General features: G+C 57.9%; 1 protein-coding gene across 1 annotated transcript; it reads right to left on the reverse strand.

Moving 5' to 3' along the window:
• Positions 1-9,179: 9,179 nt before the first annotated feature.
• On the reverse strand, positions 9,180-10,043 carry LOC100282088 (22.0 kDa class IV heat shock protein). The gene has a single exon (NM_001155001.3). It carries the CDS (start codon positions 9,951-9,953, stop codon positions 9,312-9,314), a length of 642 nt encoding a protein of 213 aa, NP_001148473.2. The 5' UTR covers positions 9,954-10,043; the 3' UTR covers positions 9,180-9,311.
• Positions 10,044-23,961: the final 13,918 nt, after the last annotated feature.

Raw genomic sequence — 23,961 nt, forward strand, 5'->3', positions numbered from 1 at the left:
GTATTCTTTTTACAGGAAAAATCTCAAACCCAAGAGACTTTAAAGGGATTCTTGAGACGGGCTCAAAATGAGTTCAGCTTAAGGATCAAGAAAATAAGAAGCGACAATGGGACGGAGTTCAAGAACTCACAAATCGAAGGCTTCCTTGAGGAGGAGGGCATCAAGCATGAGTTCTCTTCTCCCTACACTCCACAACAAAATGGTGTAGTGGAGAGGAAGAATCGAACTCTATTGGACATGGCACGAACCATGCTTGATGAGTACAAGACACCGGACCGGTTTTGGGCCGAAGCAGTCAACACCGCCTGCTACGCCATCAACCGGTTATATCTTCACCGAATCCTCAGGAAGACATCATATGAACTCCTAACCGGTAAAAAGCCCAACATTTCATATTTTAGAGTTTTTGGTAGCAAATGCTTTATTCTTATTAAAAGAGGTAGAAAATCTAAATTTGCTCCTAAAACTGTAGAAGGCTTTTTACTTGGTTATGACTCAAACACAAGGGCATATAGGGTCTTTAACAAGTCCACTGGACTAGTTGAAGTCTCATGTGACGTTGTGTTTGATGAAACTAACGGCTCTCAAGTAGAGCAAGTTGATCTTGATGAGATAGGTAATGAAGAGGCTCCATGCATCGCGCTAAGGAACATGTCCATTGGGGATGTGTGTCCTAAGGAATCCGAAGAGCCTCCAAATGCACAAGATCAACCATCCTCCTCCATGCAAGCATCTCCACCAACTCAAAATGAGGATGAGGCTCAAGTTGATGAAGGGCAAAATCAAGAAGATGAGCCACCTCAAGATAATGGCAATGATCAAGGGGGAGATGAAAATAATCAAGAAAAGGAGGATGAGGAAGAACCAAGGCCGCCACACCCAAGAGTCCACCAAGCAATCCAACGAGATCACCCCGTCGACACCATCCTCGGCGACATTCATAAGGGGGTAACCACTCGATCTCGTGTTGCACATTTTTGTGAACATTACTCTTTTGTTTCCTCTATTGAGCCACACAGGGTAGAGGAAGCTCTCCAAGATTCGGATTGGGTGGTGGCGATGCAAGAGGAGCTCAACAACTTCACTAGAAATGAGGTATGGCATTTAGTTCCACGTCCTAACCAAAATGTTGTAGGAACCAAATGGGTCTTCCGCAACAAGCAAGATGAGCATGGTGTGGTGACAAGGAACAAAGCTCGACTCGTGGCCAAAGGGTATTCACAAGTCGAAGGTTTGGATTTCGATGAAACCTATGCACCCGTAGCTAGGCTTGAGTCAATTCGCATATTATTAGCCTATGCTACTTACCATGGCTTTAAGCTTTATCAAATGGACGTGAAAAGTGCCTTCCTCAATGGACCGATCAAGGAAGAGGTCTATGTTGAGCAACCTCCCGGCTTTGAGGACAGTGAGTATCCTAACCATGTTTATAGGCTCTCTAAGGCGCTTTATGGGCTCAAGCAAGCCCCAAGAGCATGGTATGAATGCCTAAGAGATTTCCTTATTGCTAATGGCTTCAAAGTCGGCAAGGCCGATCCTACACTCTTTACTAAAACTCTTGAAAATGACTTGTTTGTATGCCAAATTTATGTTGATGATATTATATTTGGGTCTACTAACGAGTCTACATGTGAAGAGTTTAGTAGGATTATGACACAGAAATTCGAGATGTCTATGATGGGAGAGTTGAAGTATTTCTTAGGATTCCAAGTAAAGCAACTCCAAGAAGGCACCTTTATTAGCCAAACAAAGTATACTCAAGATATTCTAAGCAAGTTTGGAATGAAGGATGCCAAGCCCATCAAGACACCCATGGGAACTAATGGGCATCTCGACCTCGACACGGGAGGTAAGTCCGTGGATCAAAAGGTATACCGGTCGATGATTGGTTCATTGCTTTATTTATGTGCATCTCGACCGGACATTATGCTTTCCGTTTGCATGTGTGCAAGATTCCAATCCGACCCTAAGGAATCACACCTTACGGCCGTAAAACGAATCTTGAGATATTTGGCTTACACACCTAAGTTTGGGCTTTGGTACCCTCGGGGATCCACATTTGATTTGATTGGTTATTCGGATGCCGATTGGGCGGGGTGCAAAATTAATAGGAAGAGCACATCGGGGACTTGTCAGTTTTTGGGAAGATCCTTGGTGTCTTGGGCTTCTAAGAAGCAAAATTCGGTTGCTCTTTCCACCGCCGAAGCCGAGTACATTGCCGCAGGACATTGTTGCGCGCAATTGCTTTGGATGAGGCAAACCCTGCGGGACTACGGTTACAAATTAACCAAAGTCCCCTTGCTATGTGATAATGAGAGTGCAATCAAAATGGCCGACAATCCCGTCGAGCATAGCCGCACTAAGCACATAGCCATTCGGTATCATTTTCTTAGGGATCACCAACAAAAGGGGGATATCGAGATTTCTTACATTAATACTAAAGATCAATTAGCCGATATCTTTACCAAGCCACTTGATGAACAATCTTTTACCAGACTTAGGCATGAGCTCAATATTCTTGATTCTAGAAATTTCTTTTGCTAGATTGCACACATAGCTCATTTATATACCTTTGATCATATCTCTTTTATATGCTATGACTAATGTGTTTTCAAGTCTATTTCAAACCAAGTCACAGGTATATTAAAAGGGAATTGGAGTCTTCGGCGAAGACAAAGGCTTCCACTCCGCAACTTATCCTTCGCCATCACTCCGAGCAACTCTCTATTCCTTGGGGAGAAATGAGCATCAAAGAAAAGGACTTCATCCTTGGGGGAGAGAGTAAAAGCTCAAAAGGAAAAAGACCGGACTTCATCTTTGGTATAATCTTAACCCATTTATTTATGACCAAAGAGGAAGATAGCACTTCGAGGGCTCTAATGATTCCGTTTTTGGCGATTCATGCCAAAAAGGGGGAGAAAAGAGAGCCCAAAGCAAAAGGACCGCACCACCACCAATTTCAAAAACTTAGTGTTCTCAAAGAAGTATTTATCAATTGGTATCCTATTGTGTTCAAAGGGGGAGCAAGTAGTATTTCAAAATGATATATCAAAACCCTCTTGAACACTAAGAGGTGGATCTCTTTTAGGGGGAGTTTTGTTTAGTCAAAGGAAAAGCATTTGATTCAGGGGGAGAAAATTTCAAATCTTGAAAATGCTTTGCAAACTCTTATTCATTTACCTTTGACTATTTGCAAAAGATCTTTGAAATGGATTTACAAAAGGAATTTGCAAAACAAAACATGTGGTGCAAACGTGGTCCAAAATGTTATATAAGAAAGAAACATTCCATGCATATCTTGTAAGTAGTTTTATTGGCTCAATTCCAAGCAACCTTTACACTTACTTTATGCAAACTAGTTCAATTATGCACTTCTATACTTGCTTTGGTTTGTGTTGGCATCAATCACCAAAAAGGGGGAGATTGAAAGGGAATTAGGCTTACACCTAGTCCCTATATAATTTTGGTGGTTGAATTGCCCAACACAAATCTTTGGACTAACTAGTTTGCCCAAGTGTATAGATTATACAGGTGTACAAGGTTCACACTCAGCCAATAAAAAGACCAAGTTTTGGATTCAATAAAGGAGCAAAAGGGACAACCGAGGGCACCCCTGGTCTGGCGCACCGGACTGTCCGGTGTGCCACCGGACAGTGAACAGTACCTGTCCGGTGCACCAGGGGACTCAGACTCAAACTCTTCACCCTCGGGATTTCTTGGAAGCCGTCGCGCTATAAATCACCGGACTGTCCGGTGTGCACCGGACATGTCCGGTGCTCCAAGGAAGCGCGGTCTTCGGAACTCGTCAGCCTCGGGTTCGCGCGGCAGCCGCTCCGCTAAAATTCACCGGACTGTCCGGTGTACACCGGACTGTCCGGTGTGCCAGCGGAGCAACGGCTCTCTTCGGCGCCAACGGCTCTCTGCGGTGCATTTAATGCGCGCGCAGCGCGCGCAGACGTCAGACTTGCCCATACTGGTGCACCGGACATCAAACAGTACATGTCCGGTGTGCACCGGACACCCAGGCGGGCCCACAAGTCAGAAGCTCCAACGGTCAGAATCCAACGGCAGTGATGACGTGGCAGGGGCACCGGACTGTCCGGTGTGCACCGGACTGTCCGGTGCGCCATCGCGCAGAAGCCTCCAGCCAACGGTCAAGTTTGGTGGTTGGGGCTATAAATACCCCAACCACCCCACCATTCATTGCATCCAAGTTTTCCACTTCTCAACTACTACAAGAGCTCTAGCATTCAATTCTAGACACACTAAAGAGATCAAATCCTCTCCAATTCCACACAAAGCCCTAGTGACTAGTGAGAGTGATTTGCCGTGTTCATTTGAGCTCTTGCGCTTGGATTGCTTCTTTTCTTTCTCATTTGTTCTTGAGATCACAACTCCATTGTAATCAAGGCAAGAGGCACCAATTGTGTGGTGGCCCTTGCGGGGAAGTTTTTGTTCCCGGCTTTGATTTGAGAAGAGAAGCTCACTCGGTCCGAGGGACCGTTTGAGAGAGGGAAGGGTTGAAAGAGACCCGGCCTTTGTGGCCTCCTCAACGGGGAGTAGGTTTGCAAGAACCGAACCTCGGTAAAACAAATCTCCGTGTCTCACTTGCTTATTCGCTTGGGATTTGTTTTGCGCCCTCTCTCTTGGACTCGTTTATTATTACTAACGCTAACCCCGGCTTGTAGTTGTGTTTATATTTGTAAATTTCAGTTTCGCCCTATTCACCCCCCCCTCTAGGCGACTATCAGGGAGCAACCGGGCTGTGTGATGAAAATCCTTGAAGCCGAACGATGGCTGAAAGGTACCAACTCCCACGGAGTTGCGTTCCTCCAACGATGAGGCGAAAAGACGGCGGGTATCCCCCATCCGGGGGCTTGGAAGGTGGAAAGACGCGATGCATAAGGGAGCAAGAAGACATGGTCGCCTTCCGAAAGGGGTCGCCCTCCTTTTAAAGGTCACTCTCCCTACTTGCGCATCCAACCGCCACGGGCTGAGTCTTCTCCAACACGCTCCAAGGCCCTCCCCTGCGGCGCGGGGGCTGGGTCCCGCATGTCATGCAAACCGGCTCAGAGCAGAAGAAGCCAAACCGCCGCGCGTGGTGCACATAACCGCCCAGCGGTTACAAGTGACCCCCCACCTTTGCCCAGACCAACGGGCGAAAGAGGCGGGCAGCCATGCAGGCGGCATGCAACCGCGCCAAGTGGACGCGCTTCTCCGACCCCTCACACCAGCATGAAGGCCCAGGCCCACACGTCACGCAACCGGCGCGCCGGATGCTGCATGCAAGCAACTGCACCGCCACTTGCGCCACCACCGCGCCTCCTCGATTGCGGAAACAATACCGCGACTCGAGGCGACCCAGCGCACGACCTAGCAGCGCCAGCCTGACGCGGCGGTCAATGCGGCCGAAAGTGGGCCGGCAGTAATGACGGTGGCAGGCGGGCGGGAGCAGCGGTCACGTCGTCGGCCAAGCTCACGTCCCATCCGGGGGCAGCAAGAGAACCCTCTCTCACGGCGTGAAGACAACGCGCCCGTGATCCGTTCCTTGAACGGCTCGCGCACGCGCAACGACCGCCCCGCCAACCGCTCGCCCCGTCGCATTAACTCCGCGACAGGACAGGCGGCGCTTCTGGCAGGAGCAGTGGGCGACGCTTCGCCTTCGCCGTAATAACCGCGCCAAAAAAGGTACGCCGCGTCGTTCGATTTCACATCCTTTTCCTTTTTTCCTCTTTCTCTATCTCTTGCAACAGGGATCGGGAAAGGGGGATACCCCGAAAAAGATCCTTCCCCGTGAAGGAACCAGGCTCCGAGCCTCCTTACTGATCAGAGGTTCGAAGGCTGGCCCCCCGAAGGGTTTTCAACAGCCGCCTCAGATCGCGTGGGCCCTACACCCACTACTGGTCAGAGGTTCGAAGGCCGGCCCCCCGAAGGGTTCCACGGCCGCCTCAGGCTACCTGGGCTTCGCGCCTATTACTGATCAGGGGTTCGAAGGCTGGCCCCCGAAGGGTTCACAGCCGCCTCAGACGCCGAGCGAGGGATGACCAGGGGTACGTTCGATACATAACCAAGGCTCGGGCTGCGCTCCCGAGGTACCCTAGGACATTTCCGAGACCAGCGGGAGCGATCTTGTAACGGAATCCCATCGGAGGGAGGCATCGAGCCCTCGGACCCCGTCGCCAGGGGACCGGGTCCGGCAGATCACCCGCAGGTACTTTTGGGCGTGCCTCTGGGCCCCTAGCCGACCCCTAACGAACGGGGCACGGACGTCCACTCGGATTACCCGTTTGCAGCTCACCGGAGACACCATGTTCGGCGCCCATCGAGGGTAACATGGCGCTTTCCCCCTTCCTCCTTGCGGAAAGGCGACGCAGGGGCGTATGTAAAAAAGCCGAGTCTGTCCCTGATCGCCCTCTCGCCCTGTGCAGAGGCTCGGGGGCTGCTCTCGCAAACCCGGCTCCGGCCGAACCGTTGACAGCGTCAACGTACCAGCCCGAGAACTTGGGCCCCGACCGTACACCCGGGCTACGGCCAGTTCGCATGAGGGAACAACCAGACCAGCCGAAGCATTACGCAAGGCATTAAGACCTCGGAGGAGTGAAACCACTCCTCCGAGGCCTCGGGGGCTACACCCGGCGGGTGCGCTCGCGCGCACCCACCGGAACAAAATGCAACCGAGAAAGGCTGGTCCCCTTGCAAAAAAGTGCGACGAAAGCCTCCAAGCGAGTGCTAACACTCCCTTCGAGGCTCGGGGGCTACTGTCGGGGACCATAATTAGGGGTACCCTCAAGACTCCTAATTCTCAGCTGGTAACCCCCATCAGCATAAAGCTGCAAAGGCCTGATGGGTGCGATTAGTCAGGGATCAGTCCATTCGAGTGACTTGATCATGCCTCGTCCGAGCCTAGCCTCGGACAAGGGCAGCCGACCCCGGAGGATTTCCGTCTCGCCCGAGGCCCCCCTCCAACGGCGGACACATCTCCGGCTCGCCCGAGGCCCTGCCTTCGCTAAGAAGCAACCCCGACTAAATCGCCGCACCGACCGACCAAATCGCAGGAGCATTTAACGCAAAGGTGGCCTGACACCTTTATCCTGACGCACGCCCCCCGGCAGAGCCGAAGTGACCGCCGTCACTTCACCGCTCCACTGACCGGCCTGACAGAAGGACAGCGCCGCCTGCGCCACTCCGACTACAGTGCCATTTGACAGAGTGAGACTGACAGGCAGTCAGGCCCTGCCAAAGGCACCATAGGAAGCTCCGCTCCGTCCGACCCAGGGCTCGGACTCGGGCTAAGTCCCGGAAGACGGCGAACTCCGCTCCGCCCGACCCAGGGCTCGGACTCGGGCTAAGACCCGGAAGACGGCGAACTCCGCTCCGCCCGACCTAGGGCTCGGACTCGGGCTAAGTCCCGGAAGACGGCGAACTCCGCTCCGCCCGACCCAGGGCTCGGACTCGGGCTAAGACCCGGAAGACGGCGAACTCCGCTCCGCCCGACCCAGGGCTCGGACTCGGGCTCAGCCCCAGAAGACGACGAACTCCGCTTCGCCCGACCCCAGGGCTCGGACTCCGCCCTGGCCTCTGCCGAACGACCTCCGCCTCGCCCGACCCAGGGGCTCGGACTCGGCCTCGGCCATGGAAGACAGACTCGACCTCGGCTTCGGAGGAGCCTCCACGTCGCCCAACCTAGGGCGCAGGCCAGCCACGTCAACAGGAAGCGCCATCATCACCCTACCCCGAGCTGACTCGGGCCGCAGAGAACAAGACCGGTGTCCCATCTGGCTAGCTCCGCCAGATAGGCAATGATGGCGCCCCGCATGCTCTGTGACGACGGCGGCTCTCAGCTCTCTTACGGAAGCAGGAGGACGTCAGCAAGGACCCAACCGCTCCGACAGCTGTCCCTCCGCCAGGCTTCGTCGCTCCTCCGACGGCAACGACATCACACCAGCTGGGTGCCAAATTCTCTCCGGCTGCCACATCGGCATGTACTTAGGGCGCTAGCTCTCCCCCGCTAGACACGTAGCACTCTGCTGCACCCCCATTGTACACCTGGATCCTCTCCTTACGTCTATAAAAGGAAGGACCAGGGCCCTCTTAGAGAGGGTTGGCCGCGCGAGGACGAGGACGGGGCAGGCGCTCTCTTGGGGCCGCTCGCTTCCCTCTCCCGCGTGGACGCTTGTAACCCCCTACTGCAAGCGCACCCGACCTGGGCGCGGGACGAACACAAAGGCCGCGGGATTCCCACCTCTCTCACGCCGGTCTCCGGCCGCCTCGCTCCTTTCCCCCCTTCGCGCTCGCCCACGCGCTCGACCCATCTGGGCTGGGGCACGCGGCACTCACTCGTCGGCCCGAGGGACCCCCGGTCTCGAAACGCCGACAATAATGGAACAAACAACACAACAACAACAACAACAAAGCCTTTTTGTCCCAAGCACGTTGGGGTAGGCTAGAGATGAAACCCCGTATGAAAACCTCAGAGCTCAACCCCCAAAGAACAGAAAAGGGAAACAAAGGCAAAGGAGAACCGAAAACAACGAAATGGGGAAACACATAAAAGAGATAAAACCCACAAGAACCAGCAAGATCTAAAATGGGCACAAGGAAAGGTCAAACGATTAAGGAGGAAAAGCGAAACTATAAATCAGGGTTCTGGCACGTGAATTGCACACTTCCACCCCTTCCTATCTGCGACGAGCTCTTTATCAATATTCCACTCCTTCAGGTCTCTCTTCACAGCCTCTGTCCACGTCAAAGTTGGCCGACCTCTACCTCTCTTCACATTCTCGGGACGCCTAATTATTCCGATATGCACTGGTGCCTCTTCAGGTCTTCGTTGGATATGTCCAAAACATCTCAAGCGATGTTGCATAAGCTTCTCCTCAATTGGCGCCACTCCTACTCTCTCTCGTATATCATCATTCCGGACTCGATCTCTCCTTGTGTGGCCACATATCCAGCGCAACCTACGCATCTCTGCCACACTTAGTTATTGAACATGTCGTCTTTTAGTGGGCCAACATTCTGCTCCATACAACATAGCCGGCCGGATTGCTGTTCTGTAGAATTTGCCTTTTAGTTTGTGTGGCACCCGGGGGTCGCATAAGACATCCGCAGCTTGTCGCCGCTTCAACCATCCAGAACAAACAAGTCCTTAATTAAATTTTAGATTAATTAATTCATAGAGAAACTAGAAATACTCTTTTATGAGTACATATTAACTCACGCAACGGGATCAATACGCACCGGATACACGCAAGAAGAAACACAAGCATGACTGTCTGAATGCATCGTCACGCCCAAAAGTCAGATCACATTCACATCTCAGCCTTGGACGCCATGACCTCCGCCACGTCCACGCCGCCCATATCGCCGCCGGCGATGCTGATGACGCGCGGCTCCCGGCCGCGGTGCCCGGCCACCTTAGGCACGGTGACGGTGAGCACACCGTTCTCCAATCTGGCGGACACGCGGTCGACGTCGGCGCCGGCGGGCATCCGGAACCGGCGCCAGAACCGTCCGGCCGCGCGCTCGGCGCGATGCCACCGATCGCCTTCCTTCTCTTCGTCGGCCCGCCGCTCGCCTGAGACCCGCAGGACGCGGCTGTTCTCCTCCACCTCCACCTTCACGTCCTCCCGCCGCACCCCAGGCACGTCCACCGAGATGACGTGCGCATCGGGGGTCTCCTTCCAGTCGCACCGTGCCAGCGCCACCCCGGCCGCCGACGTAGAGTCGAGGCTGGCTCTGGGCACCGATGACGCCGCCAGCGGCGACTGCTCCAGCACCCGGAATGGGTCGTCGAGGAGCATCAGGTCCCACAGCCCGCCACCAGGGCGCCCGTACGGTACCAGCGCGGCGACCGGAGCCGCAAGGCACGCCATTGTCACCACCGCTACCGCGAGGACGACGACGGCCGCTGAAGCCGACGCCTTCCTGCTGAACAAAACTGCATCTGCCATTTGCTACGTGATGCTGTTTTGGAGGAAAGTATTCGATGTAGCACGTGTTCTGCTGATCGTTAGCTTATATGTCGAGGTCTTGCTGATCGTGATAGTACTAATGATCCACGCGTCATTTATAGGCACAACCGCTCAAGCACGACGTGACCTTCCTGAGCGGAGTTCGTTCGGTTGGGCTTCTAGGCGCTTCTTCGTTCCGTTGGGCTTCTAGGGGCTTCCGGTGACGACTACAGGAGATGTCGGTGACGAATAGCGCTGCATGCATTCGTGTGTGTGGCCGTGCCTCGAGGAGACTCTAGAAGCCTCTTCTTTGACTGCGCGTGGAGGGCAGCTGGGCTAGGCTTTAGCCCAAGCACAAGGTCGTCTTCCTCAATTTTCTGCAAAGGTTTGCAAAATTGTATCTTGATTTTAACTTTCTTGTTTTATTGATAAATAATCTTGGTTTGGATAAGTGGTGCTACTGGAATGGCGAAAGGATCATGCGGTCAACAGTGATGTATAACATGTAACGGGACCTAATATTCGTTTGTGCTTTGATAAGCAACATGTGTTATTCTTAGTTACTAGTACATTACTATGATTATTTACAATATCTTCTCTAATACAAGCAGACGTGAGTTGTTTTGGTAAAGTAGGCTAGGTTCAAACCTTACATGTTTATTGTTTTTGCTCTCAGGATGAGGAGGATGTATGAAAAAAAAATCACTTTTTTTTAGGGGAGGAGGAGCAGGAAATAGAAATGTCCCCATCTGCCAGTATAATTCTCGTCGGTTTCTACAGAAATCGATGGAGATTAATTAATCCACGTTGGCGGTAAGGAAGCCATCGGCCACGCACTACCGGAATCGTAGGCTTTATCGAGTGCACGAAGCACTCGACCTTAAAAACACTCGGCAAAGGCTTTGCCGAGTGTTACACTCAGCAAAGAAGACTCGGCATACAGTGCATCGGCAAAGCCTTCTTTGCCGAGTACTTTTTCTCGGGCACTCGGCAAAGAAAAGCAGCCGTTACGGCGCCGAGTGACGGAGACGGTGGCTTTGCCGAGTGTCCCTGGTGACACTCGACAACGGAGTTATCTTTGCCGAGTGTCTGCCCGGCAACACTCGACAAAGGATCCATCTTTGCCGAGTGCCACCTGGGACACTCGGTAAAGAACCCGTCAGGGAGGGTCCCCATGTCAGGTTCTTTGCCGAATGCTAGGTCCGGCACTCGACAAAGCGTGCTTCTTTGCCGAGTGTCAAAGACATTACACTCGGCAAAGAACCTATACCGGTGCCCAGGTCTTGGTTCTTTGCCGAGTGTTATGGCCTTGACACTCGGCAAAGTGACCAGTAGGCACTTTTTTATTTGTTTTCCCTATTCCATCCAAACAAACAAAAGATATCACATATACATCACATATCACATATATACATCACAGATATCATCACAAACATGAATAGTCAACACAAACATAAATATCCATCACAAACATAAGTGTTCAACACAAGTATCCAACACAAACATAAGTCTCATACGTTTCAAGCTCTAACATAGGTATCCAACACAAACATAAGTATTTAACATAAGTTCTGAAGTCTTCAAACACACAGACATAAGTATTCAACACTGAAAACATAAAACTCATGGAGGTGGGCGGTTGGTCTGGTGCTGCGTTGGGCTGAACCCTTCAGGAGGGTTGTTGGATGCGGCCGCAGATTGGCCCTGCACAGAGAAGAGATTGTATGTGTTATACCATATGCATTACCAACATCTAACTACAATTTTGATACTCACAGGAGTATGGAAGAGAGCTGGGTCAACTGGAGGGAACAATGGAGGTGGCGGAGCGATGCCCTGTGCGGCGCCAAGGCTCTGCATGTACTGGAACATCTCCGCCATCCTCTGATCAGCCGCCAGGCTAGCCTCCCGCTCCGCCATAATCCTCGCCTCCATCTCGTGACGTTCCCTCCTCTCTTCTTTTAGTTAAGTCTGTAATATTACAAGCCAACGTTATAGTAACTCAAAGAGAAGGTGTATAACTCAAGGAAGGACGAGTTACAAAAGCACTAACCTCGAGTTGCTGTATGCGAAGCTGTGAGCTGTTGTGCCGAGGTCGTATGGCTGGACTCAAGCCCGTGCTCCTTGCTCTCACCTGAGACAGAGTGGGAGTGGAGGACGAGTCGATTGCCGAGTCGGCAATCCAGTAGCGCCCATGTCTCTTGCCTCCTCCGACCCTCATGAGCACATCGGGGTCGATCGGCTTGGTGCTTGGATCATATTCTGGGCCATGGACCTCCTGTGCCATGGCGGTGTAGTCATGAAGGCGACTGTAGACGACGGGGTTGGTGTAAGCCTCGGGCCCATCATCCGGGTTGTAGGTGACGTCTGACGTCGCCTTGCCCTTATGGGCCATAGCATAGGCCGAGAAGGTGGAGCAAGACCGGCCACCATGTGACGCCGACTGCAAGAAAACCAACGAGATAGTTAGAAACAATATCTAATCCAATGCTATATACCTAAATAAAAAAGAGTGTGTACCCATGCTTCGGCATATTGCCCCAGGCTCTAGCTGCCTTGGTGGTGGGAGGGACCTTGCATCATCATACGCCGTTCCCGGCTAGCGGTGTGTGCCTCCTCCCACTCAGCCGAACACCACCTATCCACCATCTGCTCCTAGCACAGAGGATGTGCGGCACACCAATGTGGAATCACCTACAAAGTAAACACATAAAGTACATATCAGAAGATAAAATACAATTCATGCATGGAGTGCTGGAACTAAACATGCATGACTTTACCTGCAGGTACTGGTCCCTGGTCAACGACATGGTTCAGGCTTGCTGCTTGTTCACCCTCTCCCCAAGGACGGAGCCATGGTAGGTGACGATGGCCTGGATTTGGGCCTCATAGTGCATGTCCACGACGAGCTTCTTACAGCTCGTGGTGGCCACCACATCCGCCCTAGCCTCGTATCCAGCCTCGCATCTGAAGAAATCCTGCATACAAAAACGATGTATCCATACTGTCGGCGTTTCGAGACCGGGGGGTCCCTGGGCCGACGAGTGAATGTCGCCGCGTGCCCCAGCCCAGATGGGTCGAGCGCGAGGGCGAGCGCGAAGGGGGGAGAGCGAGGCGGCCGGAGACCGGCGTGAGAGAGGTGGGAATCCCGCGGCCTTCGTGTTCGTCCCGCGCCCAAGTCGGGTGCGCTTGCAGTAGGGGGTTACAAGCGTCCACGCGGGAGAGGGAGCGAGCGGCCCCAAGCGAGCGCCTGTCTCGTCCTCGTCCCCGCGCGGCCAACCTTCTCTAAGAGGGCCCTGGTCCTTTCTTTTATAGGCATAAGGAGGGGATCCAGGTGTACAATGGGGGGTGTAGCAGAGTGCTACGTGTCTAGTGGAGGAGAGCTAGCGCCCTAAGTACATGCCGTTGTGGCAGCCGGAGAGATTTTGGCACCCAGCTGGTGTGATGTCGTGGCCGTCGGAGGAGCGATGGAGCCTGGCGGAGGGACAGCTGTCGGAGCGGTTGAGTCCTTGCTGACGTCCTCCTGCTTCTGTAAAGGGGCCGAGAGCCGCCGTCGTCACAGAGTATGGGGGGCGCCATCATTGCCTATCTGGCGGAGCGAGCCAGATGGGACGCCGGTCTTGTTTCCTGTGGCCCGAGTCAGCTCGGGGTAGGGCGATGATGGCGCCTCCTGTCGACGTGGCTGGTCTGCGCCCTAGGTTGGGCGATGTGGAAGCTCCTCCGAAGCCGAGGTCGAGTCTGTCTTCCGTGGCCGAGGTCGAGTCCGAGCCCCTGGGTCGGGCGAGGTGGAGGCTGTCGGCTGAGGCTAGGGCAGAGTCCGAGCCCTGGGGTCGGGCGAAGCGGAGTTCGTCGTCTTCTGGGGCTGAGCCTGAGTCCGAGCCCTGGGTCGGGCGGAGCGGAGTTCGCCGTCTTCCGGGACTTAGCCCGAGTCCGAGCCCTGGGTCGGGCGGAGCGGAGTTCGCCGTCTTCCGGGACTTAGCCCGAGTCCGAGCCCTGGGACGGGCGGAGCGGAGTTCGCCGTCTTCCGGGACTTAGCCCGAGTCCGAGCCCTGGGTCGGGCGAAGCGGAGCTTCCTACGGTGCCTTCGGCCGGGCCTGACTGCCTGTCTGTCTCACTCTGTCAAGTGGCACCGCAGTCGGAGTGGCGCAGGCGGTGCTGTCCTTCTATCAGGCCGGTCAGTGGAGCGGCGAAGTGACGGCGGTCACTTCGGCTTTGCCGGCCGGGGGGCGCGCGTCAGGATAAAGGTGTCAGGCCACCTTTGCATTAAATGCTCCTGCGATTTGGTCGGTTGGTGCGGCGATTTGGTCAGGGTTGCTTCTTAGCGAAGGCAGGGCCTCGGGCGAGCCGGAAATATATTCGCCGTTGGAGGGGGGCCTCGGGCGAGACGGAAATCCTCCGGGGTCGGCTGCCCTTGACCGAGGCTAGGCTCGGGCGAGGCATGATCGAGTCGCTCGAATGGACTGATTCCTGACTTAGTCGCACCCATCAGGCCTTTGCAGCTTTATGCTGATGGGGGTTACCAGCTGAGAATTAGGAGCCTTGAGGGTACCCCTAATTATGGTCCCCGACAGTAGCCCCCGAGCCTCGAAGGGAGTGTTAGCACTCGCTTGGAGGCTTTCGTCGCACTTTTGTGCAAGGGGACCAGCCTTTCTCGGTTGCATTTTATTCCGGTGGGTGCGCGCGAGCGCACCTGCCGGGTGTAGCCCCCGAGGCCTCGGAGGAGTGGTTTTACTCCTTCGAGGTCTTAATGCCTTGCGTAATGCTTCGGCTGGTCTAGTTGTTCCCTCATGCGAGCTGGCCGTAGCCCGGGTGTACAGTCGGGTCCCAAGTTCTCGGGTTGGTATGTTGACGCTGTCAACGGTTCGGCCGGAGCCGGGCTTGCGAGAGCAGCCCCCGAGCCTCTGCACAGGGCGAGAGGGCGATCAGGGACAGACTCGGCTTTTTTCATACGCCCCTGCGTCGCCTTTCCGCAAGGAGGAGGGGGGGGGGGGAAAGCGCCATGTTGCCCTCGATGGGCGCCGAACATGGTGTCTCCGGTGAGCTGCAAGCGGGTAATCCGAGTGGACGTCCGTGCCCCGTTCGTTAGGGGTCGGCTAGGGGCCCAGAGGCACGCCCAAAAGTACCTGCGGGTGATCTGCCGGACCCGGTCCCCTGGCGACGGGGTCCGAGGGCTCGATGCCTCCCTCTGATGGGATTCCGTTACAAGATCGCTCCCGCTGGTCTCGGAAATGTCCTAGGGTACCTCGGGAGCGCAGCCCGAGCCTTGGTTATGTATCAAACGTACCCATGGTCATCCCTCGCTCGGCGTCTGAGGCGGCTGTGAACCCTTCGGGGGCCAGCCTTCGAACCCCTGATCAGTAATGGGCGTGGAGCCCGAGTAGCCTGAGGCGGCCGTGGAACCCTTCCGAGGGGCCGACCTTCGAACCTCTGACCAGTAGTGGGTGTAGGGCCCACGCGATCTGAGGCGGCTGTCGAACCCTTTCGAGGGGCCAGCCTTCGAACCTCTGATCAGTAGGGTGGCTCGGAGCCTGGTTCCTTCACAGGGAAGGATCCTTTTCGGGGTATCCCCCTTTCCCGGTCCCTGTTGCAAGAGAGAGAAAGAGGAAAAAAGGAAAAGGATACAAAATCGAACGATGCGGCGTACCTTTTTTGGCGCGGTTATTACAGCGAAGGCGAAGCGTTGCCTGCTTCTCCTGCTAGAGGCGCCGCCTGTCCCGCCGCGGAGTTAATGCGACGGGGCGAGTGGTTGGCGAGGCGGCCGTTGCGCGTGCGCGAGCCGTTCGAGGAACGGCTGTTTCGCTTTGCGTTTTCGAATCCCGCGTCTGGTCCGGGCGGAACGTTTGAACCGGTCTTGCCTTGGCCTTTATATACCCGGGGGAGGGTCTGGTGACGGTTCTTCGCTCCGCCTCCTGCCTCCCTCTTAGGTTTTCGCAACCCGAGAGACTTAGCCAGAGAAGAGGAAACCGCCCTCCCTGCCCCTTGCGCCGCCACTCCTTCCGCTCGGTGATGGCTGACCGGGTGACCATCATCTCGCCGCGCGACCCATGGCCTTTTTCCACGGTGACGGCGAGTGATCTGGAGGATCTTGTTGGCGAGGGTTTACTTCGTCCTCTCACCGATGAGCAGTGACCGGAATGGATCCCTCCTGTGGGCGGAGTCGCTCCGTCCCCACCGCCGGGGTACGTCGTGAGCTTCGTCTCCTTCCATGAGCGGGGATTTGGTGTGCCGGCGAGCCGCTTCATGCGGGCGATCCTGTACCACTACGGGGTGGAGTTGCACAACCTCAGCCCCAACTCCATCTCGCAGGCCGCCATCTTCGTAGCGGTGTGCGAGGGGTACTTGGGGATCGCCCCCCATTGGGATTTGTGGACCCATCTCTTTTTCGCGGAGCTTTTTGCCTCGCCGACGGGGGAGAGGAAGGTCCGCGCAGCGGTGCGGGCCGGCGGCTGCACCCTCCTGCTGAGGCAGTCGCGGGCGTCGCAGTATATTCCCGCCATCCTTGCGTCCTCGAACAAGGGGTGGCAGCGCCGGTGGTTCTACCTCCGGAATGACGGCGAGTTGCTCCCGCCGTTCTCCCAACGAGTAGTCACCACCGCCACCGATGCTTGGCGCCACGGGACCCCGCACGAAAGACAAAAGAACCTCGAACCCCTTCTCCAGGCCTTGGAGGCGTTGCGGAAGGGGGGACTCACTGCTGCGGGAGTGATTGCCGCCATCCACCGTCGGAGGGTGCTTCCCTTGGCGGAGCGACGGCTGTCGCTTTGGGAGATGACCCCGGAGGCTGACTTGGAGGGCTCGCGGATGTCCTCTGATCCTCTTCCCTTCGACGCCCTCCACGGGCGGGTGTCCGTCGCATTGGGGAAGCCGGACCCCCACGCCTTCTCCCAGCTATTGATGCGCCCCGACCGAGGGTGCGTGACCTTGGTGAGTGTCCGCTCCTTCCTTCTTCTTACGCCGGGTTGCTCCTGGTTCTTACGATTGGGGTTTTCCCCCTTCTTCAGGAGGTGGGGTGGCACAAGCCTTCCCTGCCACGGGTCCCGCAGGATGCGGTGGACCGAGCAGCGCGGCGGGTCGCCACGGAGAAGAAGAAGAAGAAGGACGTGGAGAAGGCCCGGGCCCGCGAGCGGAGGCGGGCTCGAGACGCCTTGGAAAAGCTCCGTCGCCGGCAGGAGAGGGAGGGGCTCACGAGGGAGCCGTCGCCGGAAACGCCCGACGACGACGACGATGATGAAGATGATGACGAGGAGGACGACATGGCCGCCCGCCTTGGCCTCAGCCCCAGCTTGGGGTTTGGCCAGGAGCCGTCAAGCCAGCCCCCGAGCAGGATGATGCCGTCAGTCCCCGAAGTCGGGACGTCGGGGTCCCGGCCCGAGGGGCGGGGGCAACCCGAGAGGGTACCTGACCCCTCGGCTGGAGGAGCTGAGGCAACCCCGGGGGCCCAGGCCAGGGCGTCTGCTCCCCGAGAGCCGCCGCTCGCGACGGCAGCGCAGGGGGGCGACCCTCAGGTCGCCGTGACAGTGCCCGGGCAATCCGCCCCCCGGGCGTCCAGGGCATTCAAAGCAAGGGTGGCGCCGAAGTTGCCGGCGAAACGGATCTCTGCGGCGGTTCCGGGGGTCGAGATCCAAGAGACTTCCCCCAGGCACGGTGGATCATGGCCCAGAGCGGGTAAGTATCTCGGAATGTCTTCGTCCTGGCTTTTCATTCATATGTCCCGGCCGTGATTTTTCTTTTTCCCTCAGCAAGCGAAGCCATGGCCTGACCGACCTGGCACCCCGGAAGGCCCTTAAGACGTTGCCGGCCTGTGCGGCCAGCGCCGCTCCGAGCCTTGCCGTTCAGCCGACCTTCTCGCAAGGTGCTCCGCCGCCGGGGGCCCAGGCGGCACCAGTCATCGTGGAGCGGGTTCCCGAGGCTGGCTCTTCTGCTGAGGCGGCCATTGTGATTAAGGAGGCGGCTGACGCGGACGTGGCCCCGTGCCCACCGGACGTGCTGGCCATGCCGGCGCCTGCCGCTACTGAAGTCGCCGCCGTCCCAGTTGGGGGGCGACCGGTCGCTGCCGACGTTGAGACGGCTGAGGCGTCGGCGCTCGGTGCCTCGGAAGAGGGGGGCGTGGAGACGCGATCCGTCCCGCCGGGTGGCAGCCTCGTCGCTGTGCGGCGGAGCTCCGAGGGCTGGCGCCAGCTGCTCCGGTTCCGGACCCGTGAGGCTTCGAATCCCGTCTTCGTTCTCGATGATGAACGGGAGGACCAGTCCTGGGATGAGCTCCACGAGTGTGCCGAAGCAACAGTGGGGTCGCTCCGGTCGTCGCTGGAGGTTTTCTGCAGGGACGTCCCCAAAATCCTCCAGGTAACGGTTTCAAGCATACCTTTTTTCTTTTGTGACCAAGGCGTCTTTCGTGACGCCCCGCCTCCTTCCCTCAGGATCTGACGGATCGGAGCGCCGCCAAGTCGTCGTTCATCCGCCGCGAGGTCGACGTCTGGGGCTCGCTGCGATCCCTGAGGACCTCGCTCGCCGGTGCTACCGCACGCCTTTCTCAGCAGGGTGCCGAGGTAGCAGACCTTCAGTTGCTCTGCACCGATCTGAGAGCCGAGGCGGCAGCGGCGCGCGCGGAGGCGGCCACGGCGCGCGCTGAGGCGCAACGACAACAGTCGGAGCTCGACCAGGTCGTCAAGGAGCGAGACCAATCTCGGGGCCGGGCTGCCGAGGCCGAAGGCCGGGCCGAAACCCTTGCGGCCGACTTAGCCGTAGCCCAGGTTGCAGCCTCGGAGCAGCGTGCCCGAGCCGGAGGTGCGCCTTGGCCATCCTTGGTTTTCGTTCCTGCTTGTTTCCTCTGCTTGTGTTTGAGATCTTTCTTCTGGCTGTTCGCAGAGCTCGAGTCCGCCCTTGATGAGTCCGCCAAGGCGCTTGCCGAGGCGCTTGCCGGGGCGGCCGAGCAGAGGGAGGCCGACCACGCGGCCATGTCCGAGGCCGTCTCGGATGTTTACCGGGTCCTTGGCTCCGTCGACGTCCCCTCAGGAAGCTCCCCTCAAAGTCGCCTTCAAGCCTTGGGCGATCATGTGCGCGGCAGACTCCGCGAGGCGCTACACCACGGCGTCAGGCGGGCCTTCGCCGTGCTTGCTTCCCACTACGTTGTGGACCTGGAGCGGGTTAGTGAGGGGTATTGTCTTCCCGACGAGGATGAAGCTGCCCTGGCAGAAGTCCAGTGGCTCGATGCGGTCGCCGCGGGTCCGAGCGCAGTGTTGGCGACCACATTTGAGGCGGAGATCCTCCCACCTGCGCTGTCGCCGGAAGTCGAGATGGACTTTGCTGAAGGTGGGGACGGAGCTGAAGGCGCCGCTCCTTCCCAAGGCGACGCCTAACTCTGCTGGAACAGTTTCTGTTGGATGCGCGTGTGTCTTTCTGCGGCCGCTGAGGCCTGAACACTTTGTTACCGTTGCATGAAGTCATACTCCTCTTCCTTTTATTTTGCGTGTCCGGCTTTGCCTGTTAGTAACAGGGTGGCTTCCCGAGTAGGGGTCACTTTTCGTGGCGGGTGACGAGTGAGGTGTCCCTAACCTGGAGGCATAGGAGTCCCTCGGCTCAGTCGGCATTGCCACTTACATGCACCCACGTTCGCTCCTTGGGGCCCTGCTTCTGACATAGCCGGGGGGACGCAAAAGCCTTTTTGATCGAAAATTTTGGATGTGGAGAGGTTTCCCAATCTTGACGCAGAGGGGTTCCCCCCTTTTTAGCCCCCGAGGGAGGGTCGGGCTCTGCCGAGGCGAGGCTGACCCTTCCTCGACGACTAAGACTTGTGTGGGAGCGAGGTATACGAACAACTTGAAAACATCTTAAGGGTAGAAGCGACGTAGCTGTCGGATGTTCCAAGCGTTGCCGTAGACCTCGCCTTGATTGCTGGCCAACTTGTACGTTCCGGGCTTCAGAACTTTGGCGATGACAAGCGGCCTTTCCTGGAGGTGCGTGTAGCCCCCGGGTGCCCCCAACAAGGGCTCGGGGTGCTGTGCGATGGTCGCGATCTTCTCCGGGTTGGCTTTGATGCCCCGCTTGGAGACGATGAACCCCAAGACCATGCCCTGGGGCACCCCGAAGACCCACCTTTCGGGGTTGAGCTTGACGCTTTTCACCTCTTCGATGGACTTCACTGCCATTAGCTTGCGGATCTCCTCGCCTATCACTCTGCGCTTCTCCTCGTCGAATCGGCACAGAGGCTACTTGACGGGTCGGGCTCCGGCCCGAATATCCAGCGAGTGCTCGGCGACATCCCTCGGTATGCCGGGCATGTCCGAGGGACTCCACGCGAAGACGTCGGCGTTCGAGCGGAGGAAGCCGACGAGCACTGCTTCCTATTTGGGATCGAGCCCGGAGCCGATCTGGATCTGCTTGGAGGCGTCGCCGCTGGGGTCGAGGGGGACGGCCTTAACCGTCTCCACTGGCTCGAAGTTGCCGGCATGACGTTTCACGTCTGGCACCTCCTTGGAGAGGCTTTCCAGGTCGGCGATGAGGGCCTCGGACTCGGCGAGGGCCTCGGCGTACTCCACGCACTCCACGTCGCATTCGAACGCGTGCTTGTACGTGGGGCCGACGGTGATGACCCCGTTGGGGCCCGACATCTTGAGCTTCAGGTAGGTGTAGTTGGGGACGGCCATGAACTTCGCGTAGCATGGCCTTCCCAGTACCGCGTGGTAGGTTCCTCGGAACCCGACCACCTCGAACGTCAGGGTTTCCCTTCGGAAGTTGGAGGGCGTTCCGAAGCAGACGGGGAGGTCGAGTTGTCCGAGGGGCTAGACGCGCTTCCCAGGAATGATCCCATGGAAGGGTGCAGCGCCTGCTCGGATGGAGGACAGATCGACACGCAGGAGCCCGAGGGTCTCGGCGTAGATGATGTTGAGGCTGCTGCCTCCGTCCATGAGGACCTTGGTGAGCCTGACGTCGCCGATGACGGGGTCGACGACAAGCGGGTATTTCCCCGGGCTCGGCACATGGTCGGGGTGGTCGGCTTGGTCGAAGGTGATGGGCTTGTCGGACCAGTCTAGGTAGACTGGCGCCGCCACCTTCACCGCGCAGACCTCTCGGCGCTCTTGTTTGCGGTGCCGAGCCAAGGCATTCGCCGCTTGCCCACCGTAGATCATGAAGCAGTCGCGGACCTCGGGGAACTCTCCTGCTTGGTGATCTTCCTTCTTGTCGTCGTCGCGGGCCCTGCCACCCTCCGCGGGTGGCCCGGCCCTATGGAAGTGGCGCCGAAGCATGACGCACTCCTCAAGGGTGTGCTTGACGGGCCCCTGGTGATAGGGGCACGGCTCCTTGAGCATCTTGTCGAAGAGGTTGGCACCTCCGGGGGGTTTCCGAGGGTTCTTGTACTCGGCGGCGACAAGGTCCGCGTCGGCGGCGTCGCATTTCGCTTGCGACTTCTTCTTGCCTTTCTTCTTGGCGCCGCGCTGAGTTGACGCCTCGGGAGCATCTTCCGACGGGCGGCCCTGGGGCTGCTTGTCCTTTCGGAAGATGGCCTCGACCGCCTCCTGGCCGGAGGCGAACTTGGTGGCGATGTCCATCAGCTCGCTCGCCCTGGTGGGGGTCTTGCGACCCAACTTGCTCACCAGGTCGCGGCAGGTGGTGCCGGCGAGGAACGCGCCAATGACATCCGAGTCGGTGATGTTGGGCAGCTCGGTGCGCTGCTTCGAGAATCGCCGGATGTAATCCCGGAGGGACTCTCCCGGCTGCTGTCGGCAGCTTCGGAGATCCCAGGAATTCCCGGGGCGCACGTATGTGCCCTGGAAATTGCCGGCGAAGGCTTGAACTAGGTCGTCCCAGTTGGAGATCTGCCCCGGAGGCAGGTGCTCCAACCAGGCGCGAGCGGTGTCGGAGAGGAACAGGGGGAGGTTGCGGATGATGAGGTTGTCATCATCCGTTCCACCCAGTTGGCCGGCCAGACGGTAGTCCGCGAGCCACAGTTCCGGTCTCGTCTCCCCCGAGTACTTTGTGATAGTAGTCGGGGGTCGGAACCGGGTCGGGAACGGTGCCCGTCGGATGGCCCGGCTGAAGGCCTGCGGACCGGGCGGTTCGGGCGAGGGGCTCTGATCCTCCCCGCTGTCGTAGCGTCCCCCACGCCTGGGGTGGTAGCCTCGGCGCACCCTCTCGTCGAGGTGGACCCGACGGTCGCGGTGGTGGTGCTCGTTGCCGAGGCGGCCCGGGGCCGCAGGCGCGGTGTTGCGCGTGCGTCCGGTGTAGACCAAGGCTTCCCGCATGAATCAGGAAGTCGCGGCATGAGGTTTCGAGGGGTATCCCTGCCTTCGGGAGGCAGAGCTCTCGGCCCGTCGGACCGCGGCGCCTTCCAGGAGATTCTTGAGTTCCCCCTGGATTCGCCGGCCCTCGGTGGTTGATGGCTCCGGCATCGCATGGAGAAGCATCGCTGCTGTAGCCAGGTTCTGGCCGACCCCACTAGATGCGGGTGGCGGCCTATCCCTGACGTCGTTGGCGACACGGTGCTGGAAGCCCTGGGGCGGATGACGTATTTCTCCGGCCGGGGGTTGGCCCACCCATGCCTGCCCGACGTCCCAGCGGATCGGCTCAAGCGCTCCTGCTCCCTCGTCGAGCCTGGCCTGCACCCCGCGGATTTGCTCGAGATGTGGGTCATGGCCCCCCGCCTGAACGGGGACCACAGCTAGCTCCCGTGGGATGTCAACGCGGGGCGCCGGCCTAGGGAGGTCATCGTCCTCCGGCATGCCGAGATGATTGCCTTCGGAGGGACCCCCTAGATCGACGTGAAAACATTCGCGGCTTGGGCCGCAGCCCTCGTCGCCGAGGCTGCGGCTACCGTCGGAACAGTCGGAGAGGCAGTAGTCACATGCGGTCATGAAGTCCCGCATGGCACTGGGGTTGCCAAGTCCAGAGAAATCCCAACAGATGCTGGGCGCGTCGTCTTCCTCGGACCCAGAGGGCCCGTAGGTCGAGACGTCCGTCAGCCGGTCCCAAGGCGACCGCATGCGAAACCCCAGAGGGTTTGGACTTGCCTCTACGAGAGCGCCCGCCAAAGCACGGTCGCTAGGCGGGTTGAGGCTGAATCCAAATGACGTGGGATGGGAATCGGTCGGTACCTCTTGGTCGACGAGCGGCGATAAAGTCACGTCGGGGACTGACTGCACCGTCGTCTCAGGTACGAGGGTGACATCCAGCAAGCTCTCCGCGAGCGCGCTGGCGTCGTCCGCTTGCTCGGGATAGGCGTGTCGCGGGGAGACGGCGCTCGTCTTCGTCTCAAGCGCGAAGTCGATACCCGGTGCACCCCTCGTTGGGGTGCCGGGACTGTCGACTCGCTCGACAGTCGACGAGGCGCTGCCTCCTGCTTGGCCTTGGTCGCCGTGCCTTCCCCTCCGTCGGCGGGGGAAAGGGCAGGATGAGCTCGAAGGTTGTTCTTCCACCACGCGGGGAAGACGTCGTCGATTCCCCGCCGGCGGGCGGGCTATCGGCCGCCATTGTCGTTGTCGCGCGGCGGTGGAAGGAGTATCATGTCGTAGCTGCCGTCGTGGGACATGAACTCAAGACTCCCGAAACGAAGCACCGTCCCAGGTTGGAGAGGTTGCTGGAGACTGCCCATCTGGAGCTTGACGGGAAGCTGTTCGTCAACACGCAGCAGACCCCTACCTGGCGCGCCAACCGTCGGCGTTTCGAGACCGGGGGGTCCCTGGGCCGACGAGTGAATGTCGCCACGTGCCCCAGCCTAGATGGGTCGAGCGAGAGGGCGAGCGCGAAGGGGGAGAGCGAGGCGGCCGGAGACCGGCGTGAGAGAGGTGGGAATCCCGCGGCCTTCGTGTTTGTCCCGCGCCCAGGTCGGGTGCGCTTGCAGTAGGGGGTTACAAGCGTCCACGTGGGAGAGGGAGCGAGCGGCCCCAAGCGAGCGCCTGTCTCGTCCTCGTCCCCGCGCGGCCAACCTTCTCTAAGAGGGCCCTGGTCTTTCCTTTTATAGGCATAAGGAGGGGATCCAGGTGTACAATGGGGGGTGTAGCAGAGTGCTACGTGT

The sequence above is a fragment of the Zea mays genome, chromosome 2 (assembly GCF_902167145.1).
Source record: "Zea mays cultivar B73 chromosome 2, Zm-B73-REFERENCE-NAM-5.0, whole genome shotgun sequence".
Classification (NCBI taxonomy): domain Eukaryota; kingdom Viridiplantae; phylum Streptophyta; class Magnoliopsida; order Poales; family Poaceae; genus Zea; species Zea mays.